A 22,466-nucleotide genomic window follows, 5' to 3' on the forward strand; every position below is an offset into this window, starting at 1 on the left:
GGGGAGGGGGAAGGGTAAGCTGGGACAAAGTGAGAGAGTGGCATGGACATATATACACTACCAAACGTAAAATAGATAGCTAGTGGGAAGCAGCCTCATAGCACAGGGAGATCAGCTTGGTGCTTTGTGACCACCTAGAGGGGTGGGATAGGGAGGGTGGGAGGGAGGGAGACGCAAGAGGAAGAAATATGGGGACATATGTATATGTAAAACTGATTCACTTTGTTATAAAGCAGAAACTAATACACCATTGTAAAGCAATTATACTCCAATAAAGATGTTAAAAAAAAAAAGTCTGAGGTTGTCAAATTGAGAGGCATTCTACAGAATAAGACTAGCGCTCTTCCAAAGTATCAAGGTTGTGAAAGAAGAATAAGACTGAGGGCTTCCCTGGTGGCGCAGTGGTTAAGAATCCGCCTGCCAATGCAGGGGACACAGGTTCGAGCCCTGGTCCAAGGAGATCCCACATGCCGCGAAGCAACTAAGCCCGTGGCATGTGGGAAGAATCCGCCTGCCAATGCAGGGGACACAGGTTCGAGCCCTGGTCCAAGGAGATCCCACATGCCGCGAAGCAACTAAGCCCGTGCGCCACAACTACTGAAGCCCACGTGCCACAACTACTGAAGTCCACACGCCTAGAGCCTCTGCTCCGCAACAAGAGAAGCCACCACAACGAGAAGCCCGTGTACCGCAACGAAGAGTAGCCCCCGCTTGTCGCAACTAGAGAAAGCCTGCGTGCAGCAACGAAGACCCAACGCAGCCAAGAATAAATAAATAAAATAAATAAATTTATTTTTTTAAAAAAAGAGTATAGACTGAGGAACTGTCACAGATTAAAGACATGATTAAATGCCACTAAGGAGATGTGATGACTAAATGGCATGTGAGATCCTGGGTTAGATCTTAGACCAGAAAAAGGATATTAGTGGGAGAACTGGTGAGATTCAAGTAAGGTCTATAGATTAGTAAATAGTATTGTACCAATGTTAATTTCCTGGTTTTGAAACTTGAACTATAGTTAAGTAAGATATGATCATAGAGGGAGCTGTGTAATGGGTATGTGGGAACTGTCTGTAATATTTATGCAACTTTTCAGCAAGTCATTTCAAAATGAAAAGTTTTAAAAGAAAGAAACCCAACCGTCAATCTTCAAAAAGTTTGAGACTGCATATAAGAGAAACGAAATGAAAAAAGAAAAATACTATCCTGAGATACCATTTCATAAACTATAAGGTTGACAAACAGCAAAAGTTTGATAACACAGTCCACTGGTGAGGCCGTGGGGAAACAGACACTCTCATTTGTTGCGGGTGAGAATGCAAATACTACAAACTCCATCTACGGAAAATGGGTGCTATCTATCAAAATGACAAGTGCATTTACTGTTTGACCCAGCAATCCCACTTCTGGGAACTTACTGCAAAGCTATTTCTCTACACATTCAAACTGATGTTTGTTTAAGGTTACTAATCACAGCAATGCTTGTAATAGCAAAAGTCTGGAATCAACCCAAGTACGCAACAGCAGGGAATTTGTTAAATAAACTACAGGATAGCCACGTGATGGAATATTATGCAGCTGTAAAAAGGAGTGAGGAAGTTCTTTATGTACTGACAGAGACTAAGCTCCAGGAAGTATTAAGTGAAAAAAAGCAAAGCGCAGGACAAAATACATAGTTTGCTATCTTTTGTAAGGAAGGAGAAGAACTAGGAACATAGGGTGAGATTTTCTTATATTTGCATCAAAAATTACTGGAAGAGTATACAAGAAACTAATGAAAGTGGGCATCCATGGAGGGGTGGGGGACATAGAGCAAGGTGGGGAGGGACAGAATACTGACAAGCTTTCTCAATACATGCGTTTTTATTCTGTTTTGATCCTTGACTCGTGAATGTATTATCTATTTTTAAAGAATTAAAAATAATTTTCAATTAGAAAACGTGGGAGGATGAACAGTACTTAGAGTGGGATTGTGGGAGAGATTTTCTGTTTGTTTGTTTCTCCCTAGTCCCCATGTCTCCTACAATGGACATGTAATGCTTTTATGAGAACAGTTTAAAATTTGTTTAGAGAAAAAAGACAAGCAGTGCTGCCCTGTGGATGAGAGCCTTTCCCAGTGGATGGTGGCTGCCCCGGCTCAGGTCCACACACTCGCAGGCTCCCCTCAGCCCTGTTCACATCCCTCCTTGCTGCCATGCTCGCCCCACAGCACAGGGCCCCAGACCCTCACCAGTTGTAGATGATCTGTCCCTGCCGGCCGCCATGACGGTAGTTGTACAGAATGATGTAGCTGTCACCACCGTAGAACTGTCCATACGTGGCGGGGTCCACGGGCACTTTGTTGGAGCCTTCAATTCTCCAGATCTACCAGAGCAAAGCTGGGCTCAGACACACTGCAGCACCCCCAGTCCCCAACTCAGACCAGCTGAGAAACCACACAGTGGTGGGTGGTGGTTACAAAACACGACTGCACTCGGACTCTGACTAAAGGTAAATAATTTGCCCAAATCACAGAGCCACTAGGCTTGAAACCCAGGTTTCCTGCTCCAGATCCTTATACTTCACCCCTGCCCTACCCTGTACTTCCTCCTTGTAGAGGTCAGCACAGGGACTGGACCTGCATGAGAGTATTTGCAAAATGGGTTTAGTGGGTGTTACAGAGTATAACACAGGCTAAGGGTACAAATCAACGAATGACCTGGATCCAAATGAGGATCCACCCCCTTAGAGGTTGTGCAGCCTTGGACAACTTGCTTACTGTCTATGAGCCTCAGTATGGGACTAATAAAGGATGTTGGTCTATTCATGAAAGTCTAGCACAGTGGCTGGCACAGGGTAATGGCTCTACAGGTGGCAGCTACTCTTAATTATTAGAACTATTATTATTTTATTATTAATGTTGCCATTATCTGTATCATTATTAAGTTGTCTGGATTTTTATAGATCACCTGCAGAGGCAGGGCCATCACTAAGTGGACCTCAGAATGACTCCTGCTGGCAGATCTCTTTGCAGAGCTCCAGTAACACGGTTTTCAAAGTGGTCACAAAGCCCTGCAGCGCCACCTGGTGGTGCCGCAAGTCCCGGGAAACAATCTCTGGACTTGGAAAATTCTCGAAGGTGATGGAGTGGGCTAAGCCTCATTTTACAGGTGAGGAAAGTGAGGTTCAAAGAGGTTAAGTAACTTGCCCGAGGTCACACAGCTGAGCTGCCAGGGCTCTTTCCACACTGCCCTATCCTGATCATTTTCATCGCATCCTCCCCTCCCACTGAAATAATGAATGAGTGATGAATGAAAAATAATAACACCATGACAAAAACAATAATAAATAAAAATTAACACTTTTGCTATTTCTATTATGTAGGATGGAATCAGTGTTTGCCTGAAGCAGGTTCTACTTCATAAACATCTCTGAATTCCACACCCCCCCCCACTTCTCCATCTTCACTGTGACCTTCCTGGTCTCAAGGTCATTATCTCTTCCTTAGATTATTATAACCTCCTCATGAGGTCTCTACCGTCATTATCCTGTCTCTAAATTCATTTTCACAGTGAGTTTCGGAAGCACAGAACTGAGCCTGTCACATTTCTGCCTTTAAAAAAAAGAAAAAGAAAAAAAAACCCTCACTAGCATCTAATGGTTACAGGATCAAGTCCACACCCCTGGACACTGAATTCAAGGCCCCTCCTTGAGGATGCCATCAGCACCAGTCTCCCAGGACAGCTCCCTGCCTGGAATACCTACTCTTCTTCTCTGGTAGCAAACTCCTACTCATACTCTGAGGCCCAACCAAAAGGTCCCCATCTCTGTGAAGACTGCCCCAACCACCCACCTTCACTGCCTTCCTGTGTTCCCATAACCCCTGTGCACCTCCCATCTTCCACTGACCACACAGGTCTGAGCAACCAGCTGCGGCTGTGGTCACCTCCCCTCCCAGACCAGGCACTCTTCATGGGCAGAGTGGGGTCTCAGACACTTGGCACGGAGCCTGGAAGACAGTAGGTGCTTAGGGTATGTTGGTTGCAATAATCCAGCAAGACAAAAGAATTCCATCCACCAAAAACTGTGGTCAAAATCTCTTAGAGAAACATCTTCAGAGAAGCGAGAGGCAGGGGGTGGGCCAGAGGTGCCAGGGAGGGAGCAAGAAAGGGGCCTAGACACACCCACCCCAGCCCCCCAGGTACCTGTTTCTGGCCTGTGCCATCGTCATCCATGCCGTGCTGGGCGGCCATTGCAGTGGAGGTGTGCAGGGTGGCGGCGTCAAAGGGCACGCGCTCCATGTTGGCGATGTGGCTGGAGAGATAGGTCAGGCCCAGGCCATCCGTCTGGTCTAGGTCGCGCCAGTTCTTGAAGAACTGTTTGAACAGTGGGGTCTCGCCACCCTCAGGAAGGACGGAGACCTGGAAGGGGAGTGGGGAGAGCAGGACATGCTGGCTTGGGCTCCCCCTGAGGACAGGGGCCACCCAGCAGGGGTCCTCAAGGGAGCCTCAGACACCCAGTCCACACTGAGGTGGGATACCCACCCAAAATGGACCCATTCTCACCGTCCTACCTGGCTCCAAGACTCACCTGGGTCTGCTTGGGGTAGTCCATCTTGGAGATGAAGTCGGAGGCCGTTTTGAGGGCAGCCTTCCGCTCCTCCGTGTTGGCCTGCCTGCCTGTCAGCAGAGGGAGGGTAAGCGGCCGGGGGTCAGTGCTGCGCCCCAGCATCCAATGGTCCAGGGAAAGCAGAAGGCCAACCTCCCTCCCTCTTCTTCCTAGACTGTGGACAGCCAAGGCCAGAGAACTCAGAGCTGATCACACCATGAGCTCTCGGGGAGCCAGCCGGGGGTCCTGCGTGATGACGGCAAGCACACCGACCACTGTGGCCCATTTACTGAGCTCAGAACTATACAAAAATGATGGCATTTCATCCACACAACAACCTTATGCGATAAAGATCATTATCTTGTCCTCATTTACATATAAGGAAGCCAGGGTCTTAGAGAGGTTAAGTGACTTGACCAAGGCTGCTCAGCCAGTAGGAAAGCTGCAACTCAGACCCTCAGGCCCCCCTCCTCTTCCCTAGACTCATGAGCCAAATTCCTGCAAGGCTGCTGGAGCTCCCACCCGAGGTCCTGTGTGAGCCCTTCCCCTGTCCCCAGTACCTTTCCAGACAAAGATTTTCCCATCTTTGCCATGGTCCAGGATGAAGCAGTCCTCTGACTTCAAGGCCCCCTGGGCGAAGGGGTTCTCGTCAGCCACGAGGGAGACCGACATGGTGCCCGCGCCATTGGAGACCTGGGGGGACAAGGGAAAGGCAGCCCAGCCCATCAGTGACCTCCACCACTTCAGCCTAACCATGGGAGCCCCCAAGACCACACGTGGGGAGACCCACGTGTCACCCCCACCCCCAAACGACACTGCAGGGTAACATGAGGACTTGTGCCCTCAAGCCCTGAGGCTCATTCAGGATTTCTTTGTCTTTTTCCACTATGTCACAACCACATCTGTGACCCACACACAGGTGTAGCACGGAAACTGCACACGGAAGGGAAAGGGGGAGGATCCAATGCAGGAATGCAGGTGGCATAGGAAAAGAACTGTATAGTTGGTGAAAAGATATTCAACCTCATCAGTTAAAAAAAAAAAAGGAAAGAAAGAAGAAAAAGAAAAATATCTAAATGCAATGGAGGATTCCGCATTGGAACCTGGAATGAAAAATTGGGGAAAACTGAATAAAGTCTGCAGTTTAGTTAGTAGTATTGAACTGATGTTTCTTAGTTTTGACAAATGTACCTGGTTACGTTAAGATGTTCAGGGGAAGCTGGGTGAAGGGTATTATGGGAACCCTCTGTACTATCTTTGCAATATTTCTGTAAACCTAAAAATTATTCTAAAATAAAAGTTCATTGAACTTTTTTTTAAGTGTACCATACTCGTCAAAATTCAAAAGATTGACAATACCCAGCGTTGAAAAGACTCTGGGTGAACAGGCACTTTCAAGCCCGTGGTGAAGGTAACTAGGGAGCCCTTCTAGAATGCATTTTAGTAATACGTATCAGAACTCTAAATAATAAGTGCTCCACATTTATTGAAAACTTACTATGTGCCAGGCACTGTTCTAAGCAATTTATGTAATTTATATAATTTAATCACTTCTACAATTATACAACTCCTTTAATCCTTAAAACAACCCTGTGGTAGTCCTAGTAGTATCCCCATTTTATTCACAAGGAAACCAAGACACAGAGAGATTAAGTAACCTGCACAGCTAGAAAGTACCAGACCTGGGATTCGAACCCAGGTAGTCTGACTCCAGAACCAATATATTTTTTTTTTTTGGCCACGTCCCGAGGCTTGCAGGATCTCAGTTCCGGGACCCAGGATTGAACCACAGCAGTGAGAGCCCAGAATCCTAACAACTAGGCCACCAGAGGACTCCCAAGAACCAGTATTTTCAGTCACTGACTCATTATTCAGCCTATGACCCAGCAATCCGTGTCTGAGAAACTCCCCTAATGCCACACTTAGCCCAAGTGCACAAAGAGGGACTGTTTGCAATAAGAAAAGGTGGAAACATTCTAATGTCCATCAATTAGAGATCTGCTGAGATTCCTACATTCCTAAAATAGAATACTACACAGCCGTTATAAAGGACCATGTGGATCTCTATTACAGACAGATATTCCTGACCATGTCAAGTGGAAAAGAGAAGGCCACAGAAAAGCATGAATAGTTTGGATCCATGAATATAAAATAGAGATGGAAAAATATATGTAACTAGACACAGAAAGCTGTATCTGGAGGTTCTTTTACCCAAAGGTAACCATGTAACCATGGTAACGCATGGAGAGGAGAGGAGGGGAGGTTGATTTTTTTTTTTGAGTATTGTTACTTTTGTCATTAAAAGCCATTTTTAAAATAGTACTGGTTATCTTAAACTAGTGAAATTGGGCTTCCCTGGTGGTGCAGTGGTTGAGAATCCGCCTGCCGATGCAGGGCACACGGGTTCGTGCCCCGGTCCGGGAAGATCCCACATGCCGCGGAGCGGCTGGGCCCGTGAGCCGTGGCCGCTGAGCCTGCGCGTCCGGAGCCTGTGCTCCGCAACGGGAGAGGCCACAACAGTGAGAGGCCCGTGTACCGTAAAAATAAAATAAAATAAAATAAATAACTAGTGAAATTGCATTGACTTGTATTTTCTTCTTATGTTCTTGAGAACTGCTCAGTACTGTTATTTACAATGCATATGTATTACTTTAGTATCAGAGTAAATATCAATAATGTGGTTTTTCTGTGGTGGTGATGAGAATCTTCACCTCATTTTGTTGTTATTTTACCACAAACAAGCCTAGGGCACAACATGGGTGTCACAGGCCCAGAGGCCAGAGGTCCTTGGCTCAGGATCAGCCTCAGTTCACTTTTTAAAATCAGAAGAAGGCAAATTCCCTGGCAGTCCAGTGGTCAGGACTCTGCGCTTTCACTGCCGAGGGCGTTGGTTACAGGGAACGAAGATCCCACAAGCCGCACAGCGCGACCAAAATAAATAAATAAATAAATAAATAAATAAATAAATAAAATCACAAGAAGAAATTATAAATAAAGTCAAAGCCTAGGGCACAACATGGGTGTCACAGGCCCAGAGGCCAGAGGTCCTTGGCTCAGGATCAGCCTCAGTTCACTTTTTAAAATCAGAAGAAGGCAAATTCCCTGGCAGTCCAGTGGTTAGGACTCTGCGCTTTCACTGCCGAGGGCGTTGGTTACAGGGAACGAAGATCCCACAAGCCGCACAGCGCGACCAAAATAAATAAATAAATAAATAAATAAATAAATAAATAAATAAATAAATAAAATCACAAGAAGAAATTATAAATAAAGTCATTAACCATAAACTGCCCCTCAACACACACACACTTTTGTACTACTTCCCTGTATTTTCCTACAACATTCCCCTCAGTTTCCTCTGTGGACCCCTGGAAATCCTGAAAAGTTGACTCTACTGCCCTTCTCCCCACTTTACAGACTAGGAAACTGAGACCCAGCAGAGAACATGTGCTGCCCAAGACCCCACAGATGAATGTGACACAGATGTGTCTGCAGTCACTCGCACGCTCTCACTCCCGGGGCAGGAAGGCAAAGGCAGCAGACGGGCGTCTACTGGAGGCGTGTGGAAGCCGAGTCACCCCCACCCCACCCCCACGCGTGCTTTGCTCAAGGCCCCATGGCAGCGGAGCTCAGGAAGACCAGGTCTCCTGACCCCAGACCCAGGGGACAGAGCAGCTGAGGCTCACCTTGTAGAGCTTGGCCAGCTTGCGGTTGGCTGCGTCCTCCTTGGCTGTGTCCTCGGCACCCTCGGGCAGAGCCGGCTTGGGACCCAGCACCTGAAGGAGAGGGAGAGATGGAAGAAAGGGTGGCGGTGAGCTCCTGGCAGCCTCCTCCCCCAGGGAGGGGACTGAATTCCTGAGAGAGCTCCCTCCCCAGGCAGGTAAGGACCACACGGGCGTCCATCCACAGCGACCTTCCACTTAGGGTAAGGCCCCCTCCAGAGACATCCCGCATCTCTTGACGTGTCTCCTGTGTGCAGAGCTCAACCAGGGCTGCCTGTCGAGTCCTTCCCTCCTTGTTCCTTGTCTCCAGGAGCTCCGTGCTCCTCTGCCTCCTGGACAGTCCTTCGGGTATTTATTCTACCATTTCCTCCTAGCCTTCTAAGAATGATAAATAGAGCTATGAACACCTTCCACCACATGCCTTTAACAGACCTCATTTCATCTTCGCACCCACGCTGAGAGGCACAGATTATCACTCTCATTTCACAGGAGAGGAAACTGAAGTCTAGAGAGAAGAAGTAACTTGTCCGCACAGCTATAAGGTGGCTAAGTCTGAATTTGAACCCAGATCCCTGTGATTTTAGAGCCTATTTTCACACCTCCATTCTGAGCTACCTCCAGCCCCAATGGCCCCAGCTACTGCCCCTCTCGAGCCATGTTTGGTGTCCAGGCTCCTCCCCATAATAATCACCTTCTGCTCTTTCTAAAAACCAGAACTCAGCAGCCCCAGACAAGCAGGAGACAAGTGGCACGGAGCAGAGCCCGTGGTCTCCTCCTTTTCCTGGTGACCTTTGCCTCTGTTGATATGTCCTCAAAGCACAACGGCTGGCAATGCCATCATGCAATCTGATGAAATGGGCTATAAACTACTAGGAATGGTCAGAAGAGGAAAGAGGGGATTGGTTCTCCATTGTCTCTTTCTGACCTGGCTCCAGCACCAGGCTCACCCTCGGAAGATGCCAAGACCCTCCTTTCTCAGCTCCTTTGGAGGACCTGGCCCTCCCAGTGGGCGGGTGTGGCTCACAAGCCTGGGATGTACCAGGTCCTGGGATTCCAGCCCCACTTCTCAGGGGAGTCTGGGAGTTGTCAGGGAAGCTGCTCTTCCAGCTTGGTGGAAAAACCAATTCACCTCAAAACTGCCTGTTGGATGGAGGAAAGAAATGAGCCTCCTGTCCCTATTCTCAGCCCCACCCTGCACTCCTGGGATGTGGCCGCGGTTACCTGGAGCATCGCCTCCGGCTCGGAGCCCTCCTCGGACACGTGCACATGGGCCCGGCCACTCCGCTCGCTGTCTCGGATGCCCTTGGACACCTGTGTGGCCTTCAGCCTCTCAAAACGGTTGCTCTTGCAGCCGCACCACTGATAGATGTCCTGTAAGACAGGGACCCCACATAAGGCAGTGCCCTATATAAGCCCTGCCCAGTGACATGGCAAGGAGGGAACTATTCGGGGGCGGGGGGGTGCGGTGAGCTCACCTTGTTCTCTGCTCGCCCAGGTGACGGCTGGTGGAGCACACACATGCCCACATCCAAGCACAACAGGTGTGATCCGTGTGCACCAGGGCATGTGAGTGCATGATTTGGGATATGTGTTTTTTCACAGGTACCCCTACACGTAGAATGTGTATAGAAATGCTTGCTTGCTGGTGGGAGCAGAAATTGGCACAACCACTTTGGAAAACCATTTGGCTGTACCCTCTAAAGCTCTGTATACCGGTATCCTATGACTCAGCAATCCCTCTCCTGGGAATACACCCAACAGAAGTACATGCGTACATCCACCAAAGACCCGTGCAAGAATGTTCAGAGAAGCACCACCTGGAAGAGCCCCAAACCATCCCAAGTGTCCATCAACAACAGAACGGATCAATAAGCTGTGGCACATCTGCCCAATCAATTCTTATATAACAAGGAGAAGGAACAATTTACAACTAAAGGCAACAATATGGATGGATCTCAGAAAGAAAGTGCTGGGCAAAAAAAGTCAGAGATCAAAAGCAAAGATCCCACATACATGAAGTTCAGAAACAGGTAGAACCAGTCTATGCTGTCGGTTGGGAGAGTCTGGGATGACGGTTATCCTTGGGGGCGAAAGGACGAGAAGAGGACACAACGGGGAATTCCCTGGCGTCCAGTGGTTGGGACTCTGTGGGGCCCACTGCAGGGGGCACGGGTTCCATCCCTGGTCAGGGAACTAAGATCCTGCAAGCCACGCGGCCAAAAAAAAAAAAAAAAAAAAAATCTAAGAAGAGGACAGATGGGGCCTTCCGGGGGCTGGTGACGTTCTGTTTCTTGATCTGGGTGTTCATTACACGGGTGTGTTCACTCTGTGAAATCTACAGAGATGCACACCCAGGATTGACACACTCTCCTGTGTACCTGCTACACTTTAATAACAAGCTTACACTCAGTGTGCCTCCGTCTGCATGGACATTTCACCACGTGTATATATGAGGTTGGGTGTAGAACATCTGGCCATGTCCTTCTGCAGGTATGAGTACATGTGGATTTGGGAAGAATGTGTACAAAGCATCACACATCAGTAAGGTGGGCCTGGGTAAGTGCATCCCACACACGTTGCCACATACAAGTGGGCATGCGCAACTACACGTATGACATGCACATTGTGGGTCCCTGAACAACGTGCCCAAGTCTCCATGTGTAGGCATTCATCGTGGTGCCATGTCCACGCCTGCTGGGCAAGAGCTTAGAGTTTTTTTTTTAATTGAGGTTGTAGTTGACTTACAATACTATATAAGTTTCAGGTGTACAACATAGTGATTCACAATTTTTAAAGACTATACACCACTTGTAGTTGTTATAAAATATTGGCTATATTCCAAGAGCCTATAGTTTCTGCACACGCCCGCCATGTATTTGTAAGTGAGTGACTATGTGTAAAAAGGTACACAAGATGTGCACATGAACATGCCAGGGAGTCTGTACGTCAACCGAAGCCAGAGTATGCTGTGCGTGAGGTCTGTGTGCAGGCATATGATGAGTCGGTCTACACGCCAGGCACGTCTGTACCCAAATCTCTGCAGGTATGTCTGAGTGCTACACAGAGCATGTGTGTGCATGGGGGCTGCTGTCTCTGTGGCTTGCCCTACTTGTTCACATGGATGCGTCCACCTCCCCAGAGTCAGGCCTGGAGCACCTCAGTGGCCCCTGGGAAAGGGGAGGGCAGGACTTACATGGCCCAGGTCCAGGATGAAGCAGTCACCGTTATTGAAGCTCTCCCAGGACACAGGCACCTCGGTGGCACGGACCGCACGCCGCCCTTTGACCTGGAAGAGTCTCTGCACCACCACCTCATTGGGTACCACGTGCTTGAATCCTGATGCCACGCCTCCTTTCTGTTGGGTCAAGGAGACCGCGTTAGTCCACGGGAGAGCGTCTGGGGAAGGGATAGGGATGAGTTGAAGGAAATTCTGGCCTATGCACCCCTGGACTTCTAGCAGATTCCCTACCCACTGCACATTGCTGCCACCCCTTTGAATCTCATACTCCACTAACAAAGACCCCCTGGGCCCACTTTCCTGGATCAAAAACCTTCAAACATTCCTTTCTCAAAACCTGCATTTTCCAAGGGATGTTCTAAGGAACTCTAATCCCCCAAGAGAGTCTGCAAGGAAAGGATTCCATGATCAAATAAGCACAAGGAATGCTCCTTACTTGCTCCCTGACTGTTACATAATGTACATCCACATAATAAAGGCTCTGGGAAGTCCTCTGGTAAATAAACCTGCTTGCTTTTTGTTTTACAGAACATTTCCCTGCCTTATTGAATCAAGAACTGCTTTTCTCCTCATCCTGCCTGCAGCTCGAGTGTTCTGCAAAACCCACTTTGAGAAGCACTCACCCAAAGCTTTCCCATCCTTCAAGGCTCTCTCGGTCTCCAGCCGAGACCATCCCCCTCCCTCCTCTGATGCGCTGCAGCAAGTCCCACCCAGCTGTGCCTTCAGAGGCAGCTGTGGGTAAACGACAGAGCACCGACCTCAGGTTCAAGTCCCTGCCCTGCCACTACAGTGCTGGGTGACTTTGGGTAAGTCTCTTTCCCTCTCTGAGCCTCAGGCCTCTCCCTTTTGAAATGGTGACACCTGTGTGTCACCTTCTGCAGTCATCACCAAGTTCCAGGGAACTTCAGGAAGGATTCCTGGCAGCGGTCAAAACTGCCCTCGGCTCAGTAGAAAGCCAAATAAAGGGGGCTGGGTGTCCTCATTAACAGTTCCCAGCCCCAGGCCCTCACAGACCCCAAGCCCCAGGGATGTCAAGTCAGAGCTGTGAAGGTCCTTATGAGCTTCCCGTTTTACGCATGAGGAAACTGAAGCCCAGAGAAGTGAAGTGACTTACTCAAGGGCACTCAACAAGCACGCAGCAAAGCTAAGGAGTAAAACCTTGCCTCCTGTTCCCAATCTGGCACTCACCTCCCTGCTCCACACGCCAAGGGCCACTAAGGCCAGAAATGTGGCCACCCCCTCCAGGCCCCTTGCTGACACCTCAGTTTGCAGAGCAAAGCCAAGTCTGACTTGCTGCACAGAGTCCATGAGGGCAAGCGACAAAGGGAGTGAGTATAATTGGGTTCCTATGACGTCTACACACAGTAAGCAATGTGGAAGTGGTTGTGAAATGATAATGCCCACTCTGCTGGGCATTTTGTACGTGTCATCTATGAGGGAGGTGTCATCATCCCCATCTTACAGATGAGAAATGCAGATGCCTGAAGTGAAGAGACTTGCCTAAGATCTCAAAGCTAGTAAATGGTGGAGCTAGGATGCAAACCCAGGTGTAACTAAATTTGTAAGTGCCACATTTTCCCCCAACATCAGGTTTTCTTAGAGCAAAGGTCACTAGGGTCAACCAGGATGGGAGGCAGGAACAAACCACTGTTCAGAGCAAGGTTCTTCAAGTTGAAATGTTTTCCCTGTTGTGAGTGGAGCGCCCCCTGGTGTCCTTTCTTAGTACTAGCATGAGGCCTTTCAAGAGCATCCCCTTGGGCCCAGCAGGGCGGCCAAGGTATTCGCAGAGCCTTTCTTTCCACCTGGCTTCAGGGACCCTCCTGCTGGAGAGCAGGTAAGGAAAGGCAGCTGGGGAAGAAGATGCAATGCCCTGTGCTCACCTGGTAATAACCGCAGAGGCTGCCACTTACTAGGCCTGTGACAGAGGCTGAGGCACCTGCTTTATGGCCATGCAATGTGGTCCCCACAAGCCCCTGAGGTAGCAACTCTCATTACCCAACTTCACAGGCACGGAAACTGAGGTGAAAAGAGGTTCAGCCCCGTGCCCAGGGTCCCAGACAATTGGTGGAAGTTTTACCCCCAAGTTTGCCCTTCTAGGGACCAGCCTTGCCCAAGTCTGGCAGCCCAGGAACTCCTGAGTGTCTGTGGGCACCACTGACCCCAGGACCCCATTCATCTGGAGGTAAAGAGACCGTGGATCTGAAAAGCTTTTCCAAAAGGTGCTGAACGGACACATGGACCATTTTCATGGATTCCTCAGAGAGGAAGAAACGGGGCAATGAGGGAAGAGAAAGACCCTTAACTTTTCGAAATACATCTCTAAAATATTTTACTTGTACAAGTGTGCCTTTTATTTTTTATCAAAAAAATAGAAACTTTCTTTTAAAAAAGGAAAAGTGTTGTTCGATGTCATAAATCTTGGTTCCAATAAATTCTCTGTATATGAATTTATAAGTTAAAAGAGTACTTGATTTCTAATGAGTATGGACAGGCATTTCCTGATTAATTAACTCCTCTAATCTTACTGATCTAGGAAATTAGACTTAGAAAGATTAGTTAACAAAAAAATAAAAGTAAGCTCTTAGGAGACATTAGTGGATCTCCAAGTATAAGGGGCAGGACTTTTTGGAAAGTTTTACGATTTTTCACTATTTTTACTTTAATCTTTAGGATTGATTGTTGCTTTCTATGGTCTAATCATTAGGTGGGCAGAGATTGGCATCAAGTTATTTGAACAAAATTTAATAGGATATTGTTTTAAAAGCCACTTTCCAAATTAAAGTGATGATATTTATATACATATATATATGTATAGATTCTACATCTATATATAATATACACATCTATACGTTTATATAGGGACTTCCCTGGGAATCCGGTGGTTAAGACTCTGCGCTTCCACTGCAGGGGGCATGGGTTCGATCCCTGGTCACGGGGAAGATCCCGCATGCCGCGCGGTGCGGCTAAAAAAATAAATAAATAACATATATGTTCATATATAGAGAGAGAAAAATTATGTACCATTTGGTGTATATCTCCAAGAGTAGAATCATGGCGGACTTTTACTTCCTAGAAGCCATATTTCTACGTTTGACATTTTACAATAAGCTTGTATCACACTTGTAGTCTGAAGAAGGATGAAAGCTATAAAGAGCTACATTTAAAAATATGTTATAAAACAAAGAAAAACCTACACATTGGGGCTGGTCCCCTCCACCCTCTAAACTCAGGGTTCCTCATCTAAGAAACAGGAGGGAGGACAGGAAGGGTTCAAGTGGTTCTGTGAGTTTCCATTGCATTCCGGGAGCTTCTAGGACTCAGGCCACCCCAGACTCTGCTCGATCAAAGGTTTTCAAATAATGCAGCCCCATGGGGTCTTTAGGGTTCTGTCTGAGAGTCAGGAGGAGGAGGAAGAAGAAGAAGAGGAGGAGGAGGAGGGATCAAATGCAAGGACTTTAAGGATGTGGAGGTCACAGAACAGGACAGCACAGGCCCCGTGATAGCCCTTTCTAGCGGATCTCTCCCCTCCCTGACCCCTTCTCATGCCCGAGGACGGGACTGGCTCCGAGAAGCAGGCTTTCACAGAAACAAGTCTTGCGTAACAAGCTCGGCTCCTTGGAGATCTATAATTGATGAGGGCGTCAGGCCGAGAACCTTGAACTGGGCCTGCCAAGTGCAGGGGCAGCAGGAGGACTTGCAGAAGGTGGAAAACAGGACTGGCTTTGGACCTCACCTTTCCACCGAAAGCCAGGGCCTCTCACGACTGAAGTCCCAAATCCAGGCTTGGGCTGGGAACCCATCCCCCTGGAGCATTCCTCAGAGTATGGTCCAAGAACATCTTGGAAAAATCACCGGAGGGTGGAGGAGGCTTGCTAAACATGCAGATTCCTAGGCTCCATTTGAGCTAAGATCAGAGACCAGGGAGTCTTCAAATGTCCACTCTGAACTCGTTCTGTGCGAGGCCCTTCACACCTGGGTTTAAATCCCAGCTCTGTCACTTACCAGCTCTGTAAGCTGCTTAACTTGTCCACAAGTTAAGTCGCTGCTGTCCAGACAGCAACAGCAATAAGCAGGCGCTGTTGCTCAAGGGGCTTGGTAACTATTTGCTGAATGAATGACAAATATGTGAGAGCGCCCACCTGGAGGCACAAGCAGGGAGAGGGGTGGCCTTGGGATCTGAACCAATCTCTCTGACTCCTGATTGAGTGTCCTTTCTGCTTTCTGCTCCAGGAGCTGCAAAAAGCCCTGGTCCTTCTCCAAGTCCAGGGACTGGGTCCCAAGCTTCTCACCCCTCCCTCCGTTGGTACCAAGGCCCCAGAAGAGGCTGTAGAAAGAAGGTAGAGCTGGACAGCTCCGCAGGAGGCATTGTGGGCGTGGGTGTGGCTGACGGGCTGGTAGGCTCCAGGGAATCCAACCCTGCACCACCCAGCGCAGGGCTGAAGCCCTGTTCCCACAACACACCCTGCCCTCTGCTATCTCAGTCTCATGACAGCTTTTCCATCACCTAATCCCTGATGTGTCAGCTGAGCAGACAGCATGGCCACCCTGCTAACACAGACAACCCAGAGGCCCAGAGATGGACAATGACTTCTCTAAGGTCACACAGCACATTGGCAGCATAGATGGGGCTTAATATCTATCCTAGAACCCTGCTCATGAGAAGCAGGTTGGTGTAGTGGGAAAAAGCTGGGAGTCAGGAGATCTGGGTTCTGGTCCTGGCTCTGGGACTGACTTGCTGTGTGACCCTGGACCAGTTGCTTAATCTCTCTATGCCTCAGTTGCCCCTCCCTCTCTTAAAATAAGAGATCTGAACTCTGACACTAAGACCATCAAAGCTTATGATCCCCTCCTCATCCTGACCAAAGAGAACCCCAGCTTTGTAAAACCACAGCTTTCCAGGAGCCCTTCCAAGGTGCCAAGCCCTGTGCAAGGCATTTCCCAGCTATACCTTCACCAAATCCTCTCCCCAGGCCCAAAGGGCAGGTACAACTGGTTCTCATGTAACAGAAGAGGAAAGGGAGGCTCAGGGAGGCCAAGTGGTTTCCCAGAAGTGATACAGCGTATATGGCACAGCCTCTTGGGGCTTCCAGCTTGGTTTTGCTCAGCCCTACCTGGCTTGGGGCTGGGGCTCAGACTCTTCAGAGTTCAAGTTCGAGGGGTATTCAAACAAGCAGAAAGAGAAATGTGATCAAATGTGTTTCAAATACCTAACATAGGCCCCTCTGTTGGCAGGGCCTAAGAACTAAAGGGTACAGGCTCAAGCCCCGGGAAAGCAAGGTTCCCACCCATGGCCCACCCCTTACTGCTGGGGCTAGGAACACCACCTGTGAAGTGATGGAGAATTTTCTTCTCTCAATTTAATAAGAAACCAGAGGCTCAGAGAGAGAGTGTGATTCGTCCAAGGTCACACAGCTAGGAAGGGCCCAGAGCTAACCAACTCCAAAGGCTGAGCTCTGACCGGTCTGCCCACATCACCAAACAAGACTGAAAGACGGACGGACCTGAGTGAGCCCTGCCATTGGTGCATCTGTCCCTGCTGCCCGGCACCCACCTTGTACTTGAGGCCGGACTTGAAGTAACCAAGGAAGGTGGCAGACTCGAAGCCCTGGACCTCACGGTGCTGCACAGCCCGACCGTTCAGGTAGTCGTCCAGCTGCACCGTGAAGATGGCGGCTGCCCCGCTCTCATCCTGGCTGCATTCATTGCCTGGGGGACATCAGAGCAGCATGAGCCGGGCTTCTGTAAAGTGGCCCCAGCCTCCCATGGAGGAGGAGTCTGGAGCCCCCAGCAGTGCCCTGGCCTGGCTGTAGAAGCTGGGCAAGCCCCTGCCTCCTATGAGCTTCGGTTAATCTATCTGTATAACGACGGGGGAGGTGGGAGGCTGACTCCAAGGTCTCTAAGAGTCCTCCCGGCTCTGACACATTCCCCCTGCACTCACTCTCAACATTCCTGAGCGTGAAGTCAGGCCAGGGAGCGTCAGAAAACCAAGGCACAGTGAGGGGGAAGTCAGGCCAGGGAGCGTCAGAAAACCAAGGCACAGTGAGGGGGAAGTCAGGCCAGGGAGCGTCAGAAAACCAAGGCACAGTGAGGGGGAAGTCAGGCCAGGGAGCGTCAGAAAACCAAGGCACAGTGAGGGGGCAGGACTCACAGAGTCACACAGCAGAGCCGTGGCAGGACTCCAGGCTCTGACTCTGAAGGGCAAACTGGAGTGTGGCTGGAGCTGTGCAGGGGGTCCAGGGTCCCCAAGTCACCCCCAGTCTGTGTGCCATAGCGGCTTGTTTAACCCTCACAACAGTCCTGTGAGGTAGTCTAGCGCAGTCATCAGGTCCACTTTACAGAGACACCGAATATCTTGCCAAAGGGCAGAGCCGGGGTCTGAACTTGGGCAGGAGGGCTCTAGAGTCTTGGGAACATGCAACCAAGGGTCTGGCACACACTTGATGCTCCATAGTCACTTAATTCCCGTGGGCACTTTCTGGCGACCACGCCTCAAAGGTCTGTGCTTTACAGCAGAGGGGCTGGGATGGGGGCTTGGGCGGGACCAGCCTCACCCAGCCAGTAGTGGAGGTCGTACTGTAGGTTCCCATTCCTCAGCTGCACCGTCTTCAGGATGACATAGGCATCGCCTGTGAAGAAGTCTCCGTAAAGGTTGGGGGGCACGGGAACCAGGTCGAACTTCTCCACACGCCAGATCTGCAGGCCGGGCTCCTTCCCCGCCTTGAGGAACTCGGGGTGCTCCACCACCATGCTGCTGGGCTGCAAGAGACGGGGAGGAGCCTGAGCGAGGGCAGGGCCCTTGGCGGGGAGAGACCCCACCCCGGGGCACGAGGGAGGGTGGTTTCCAGCACCAAGAGCATCTCACTTGAGCCGCTGACTCTCCCCACCCAGCTCTATGACCCCTGCTCAACGAGTGAGCAAACAGGGCAGAGTTTAGGCTCTAAACCCTGTCCGTGGCCAGCATGTCTCCCCTCCTCAGCTCCCTGGTGATGGGGGGACAGAAGGCTCTCCCTTCCTTCTCTCTTCCCTTCTTAGTGCCAATTAGATGCAACAGCCGAGGCGCAGAGAGGTGAAGACGGGGACCCCCAGCTAGGAAATGACAGAGCAGGAACTGGCCCATGCTCTAAGAGCACGAGTTTGGGGACCGTGGGAAGACCCCTCAGATGGCAATGGTAAATCTGGAAGTCGCCAGGGGCTCAGCTTGTTCCCTTCCAGCATCCTCAGTGGTCCTTAGAACTAGAAGGGTCCTCAGAGAGTTCATTATCCAACTCCACCCTGCAGACAGGAAAATTGAGGCCCCAAGAGGGGAAGGGGACTAGCCTAAGGTCACACAGCCTGTCTGCTTTTGCTCTCTGGAAGTGGGAAGATTTCCCATGCCCCATCCATGTCCATGTCCACACCTCCAAGAAGGGCCTAGATGACTGAGCCCAAGTGGCCTCCTGCGCTGTCTGCCTCCTCCCTCCTGCCCCCAAAACCCCACCCCCCAAATTCCATTTCTTGGAAAAGGCGAGAGGACGCAGCCGGGGTCTGCAGGAGCCTGTTGGAGATGAGGTGGTCAAGGATGGGGGAAGGCCGTCAGACATGCACTGGGGCTAGAGATGGAGCAGAGTGGGATGGTTAGCTTGGAGTCAGAGGGTGGAAATCAGCAGGCGCAGGTCACCTCGGGCCGGATCTGGTGGAAGAAGTCAAAAAAACAGATGGGAGAACTCAGGCAGAGGGACGGAGAACACAAAAGAAGAGCAGGAGTGAGGAGAACCCAGACAGGGCAGAGGAGGTACCAGAGAGGGAAGAATAAATAACAGGAAGGATGGTAAGCCGGTGGAGATGAGATCATACAGGGAAGAGGGGGAAAAATATTGAAGAGGCAGAGAGGAATTAGATGAGAAAGAGGAATCTGAAATGTTAGAAGAAATCAGAAGAGGGAAGGAGAAATCAGGCAAGGAAGAGGAGAAATCAGGGGGCAGAGATGGGTAAGAAATCAGAAAGTAGCACCGAGGGAAAAAGAAATCCGGCCAAGGTGAGGTTAGCCTCTAGGAAGGGAAACAGCCAGGGCCCTGAGACTCCCACCCCCATCCACCGGAGCCCCGGAAGCAGCAAGAGATACTTACAAAGCAACAAAACAGTTTTTCCATTCTAGACCTGAATTACTCCCCTTTTCCTAGCGCTGTATCTGCAAGAACTTACAATAGAGAGTTACTCCGGGAGCCCCCCGGGGCCCCCCGGGCACTCACCCGCGCCTGGGTCACCCGCCCCTGGGGCGCCCGTGCTTGGGGCGCCCCCCGCGACGCGGTGGCAGCGCGGGCCGGCGGCGACAGCGCGCACAGCGCCAGGACCAGCGCGCCCAGCAGCGCGGAGCGGTGCGGAGCCATGGTAGCGACGGCGGCAGAAGACCTGGGCGGCAGCCTGGGCCTCCCCAGTCGCAGACCTTAAGTAGCCGTCCGCCCAACCCGCCCAAGCTGGGGACCGCCCCGTAGGGAGGGCGTGGGGCAGGGCTGGGCCCCAGGGCGTGGGGCAGGGCTGGGCCCCCGCGGGCCTGGGAAGGGCGGGGATCTGGCCTGGATTTTAGAGACCTCGGGGTTCCCACCCGGACAGATCCAACTGGGCGTGGCCACCCCTTCACCCCAGCTCAGGGGTGGAGACCAAGCACAGGACTTGGCATACAGCAGGCGCTAACTCAGTGCACACTAAATGGGCACACGTAAGAATGGCAGGGAGCTCACCCATCTTAGCCTCCTGTATGATCCATGCAAAGACCCCTCCCCTCTCCACCCCTAACGTCTCCAGCAAAAAATACCATGAACTAACATTTATTGAAGGTTTTCCACTTCATACGAAAACAGACACATCCTAACATCCTTTACAGACTGGGTACTATCCACAGCCCCATTTTAACGAGGGGAAAACTGAGTGCAGAAAGGTCAAGCAATTTGCACACAACTAGGAAATGAAAGCCAAGATTTCACCCCAGGTGCTCTGAGTGGACCACCCACTTAGGCAGCATGTGGCTGTCACCAGCTGAGGACACAGTTCAGGGGGCTGACCTTCACTGGACCCTTTGAACAAGCCAGACCGAGAGGGACAGGCAGATCTCTCAACTTCTCGGACTGCAGGTTCTATTTTACTCAAGACTGCCCTTCTTTCCTTCCTTTTAAAAAAGTTTTTATTTTGTAAAAGTTTGTTTTGATAAAAACTTAAAGTCACGTTATTTATGCAAAGTTTTGCCTCTCAACGCCACTTACTTCCACCTTGGGGCAACCAACCACTTCTATCTTCCTCCTTCAGCTGATTTCAGTGTTTGCCTTCATGTCTTAAATAACAAGCCCTTGTTGTTTGGGGGTTTTTCTTTTTTTTGGCGGGGGGTGTTTGTTTTGGTTTTGTTCTTGTGTTTTTCAGTTTTAGGTCCTATTGGCTCTCCCTGGGGAAGTCAAGGATTCAAGCCTCTTGCCCTTCTCCCAGGCTCCCTTCCCATCTCTCACTCTCCCACTGGAGGCTTACAGTCAGTCACTGGGTTAGAAGTGTTATTCGGATTCACCCAGTCCTGCTTCCCACCTTCGCCAGCCCCTCTCTTCTCCCTCTCACTACTCTGCTGGGCCCAGCTTCTCTATTTCCAAGTTCCCTTTGCATCCCAGATCTCCTCCTTTCCCAATAACAGGGAATGCACTGACAGGGAAAGGAATAGAGAAGCCAGAGACCTGGGTTTGATTCCCACCTCCACTGTGTGTAAGTTACTTTCTTCTTCTCTGCCTCAGTCTCCTCATCTAGTAAATGGGCATAAAGTGGCTGCTGCGAATTAAACCAGTCTCTCTGTGTGAAAATGGCCTGGTCTGACAATTAGTAAATGGGAGTTCCCATCCCCCTTCCCCACAAGCTCTAGTCATCCACCCCAGCTCCTCCTGGAGCCCAGTTTCTATCTAATCAGGCTGAAGTTTGCCTTCCATCACACACAACTTCCTCCCATTTAAGGTGGACTGTGGGTCAGATAAAGGGCTAAATGAACACACACACAGAGAAGACAAATCAGACTGCAGGGATTATAAGAAAGCTTCATGGACAAAGGGACTTGTGACCTGGGCCTTGAAGGACAGGGAGGAGGGAGATTGAGAAGAAGAGGCATTCTGGGGAGGGAACAGCATGGGCAAAGGGCAAATGCAGGCCACATGCAGTGACTAAGGAGGGGTCCTGTCTGAAACAAAGGAGCAAGAAGAGATGAGGCTGGAGAGGGCGGCGGGGGTCACAGGGGCCTGTGTGTCACACTGAAGAGTCTGAATTTTATCCCAGTGTCTGTGGGGAACCACAGAGAGATGCCCGAGTTCTTGAAGCACTATGTCTAGTCCTGGGCCTGCAGGGCCTGCAGTGGATCAGCTCTGGCCTAAATTCAGAGAGCTCTTCCCTCTCCTTAGGCATTTCGAGGATTAAAAAACCCCCACAGTTCTCATATGCTCTTGATGGAAGTATAAACCAGTTTCTCCTCTCTAGAGAGCAATTTATGACCACAAATTTGAAACATGTAATGCGACAACAGTGCCATTTCCTTCAGTATCACTTAGAGAGGAACGCGGAAATATACGTGCAAGGATGTTCACTGAAGCATTGTTTGAAGAAAACTGGAAAGGACCCAAATGTCCCAGTTAAACAAATTATGGAGCCGCCATACAATGGACCACTCTGCAGATGTGGAAAAAGAATAAGCTAGTGCGGACCGTGCCTGGCACATAGTAGGCGCTCAATAATTACAGAGAGATCACGCAGAGATCTCCAAGTGCAAAAAGCAAATTGTACAATAACTATAATGTGACTCCTCTCCTCTGTTTTATAAGGGTGTCTGTTTTTGTATACATCCTTAAAAAAATCAAGGAGGGTAAACACCAAACTGTCAAGCCAGTTTGTTTGAAAGGGATGAAGAGGTTGGGGTTAAGCACCCACCC

At 50.0% G+C, this 22,466-nt stretch overlaps 1 protein-coding gene across 4 annotated transcripts in view; it reads right to left on the bottom strand.

The window, feature by feature from the left end:
* The window catches only part of GSN (gelsolin), a 57,742-nt gene that overhangs the window by 8,671 nt on the left and 26,605 nt on the right, over positions 1 to 22,466 (bottom strand). For 2 of the 4 annotated variants that reach the window (XM_007123619.4, XM_028493571.2), the window contains 9 exons: positions 18,096 to 18,300; positions 17,096 to 17,250; positions 11,500 to 11,661; positions 9,528 to 9,677; positions 8,271 to 8,360; positions 5,148 to 5,280; positions 4,570 to 4,658; positions 4,185 to 4,400; positions 2,231 to 2,364 (listed from right to left, as the gene is read on the bottom strand). In XM_007123619.4, coding sequence (XP_007123681.1) covers positions 2,231 to 2,364; positions 4,185 to 4,400; positions 4,570 to 4,658; positions 5,148 to 5,280; positions 8,271 to 8,360; positions 9,528 to 9,677; positions 11,500 to 11,661; positions 17,096 to 17,250; positions 18,096 to 18,291 — 1,325 coding nt within the window. In that variant the 5' untranslated portion in view covers positions 18,292 to 18,300. Of the gene's footprint in view, positions 1 to 2,230; positions 2,365 to 4,184; positions 4,401 to 4,569; positions 4,659 to 5,147; positions 5,281 to 8,270; positions 8,361 to 9,527; positions 9,678 to 11,499; positions 11,662 to 17,095; positions 17,251 to 18,095; positions 18,301 to 19,649; positions 19,727 to 19,772; positions 19,962 to 22,466 lie in introns of those variants that run through there. The other 2 variants (XM_007123618.4, XM_028493572.2) reach the window with 2 other exon arrangements.

Source organism: Physeter macrocephalus, chromosome 9 (genome assembly GCF_002837175.3).
Source record: "Physeter macrocephalus isolate SW-GA chromosome 9, ASM283717v5, whole genome shotgun sequence".
In the NCBI taxonomy this organism is placed as follows: domain Eukaryota; kingdom Metazoa; phylum Chordata; class Mammalia; order Artiodactyla; family Physeteridae; genus Physeter; species Physeter macrocephalus.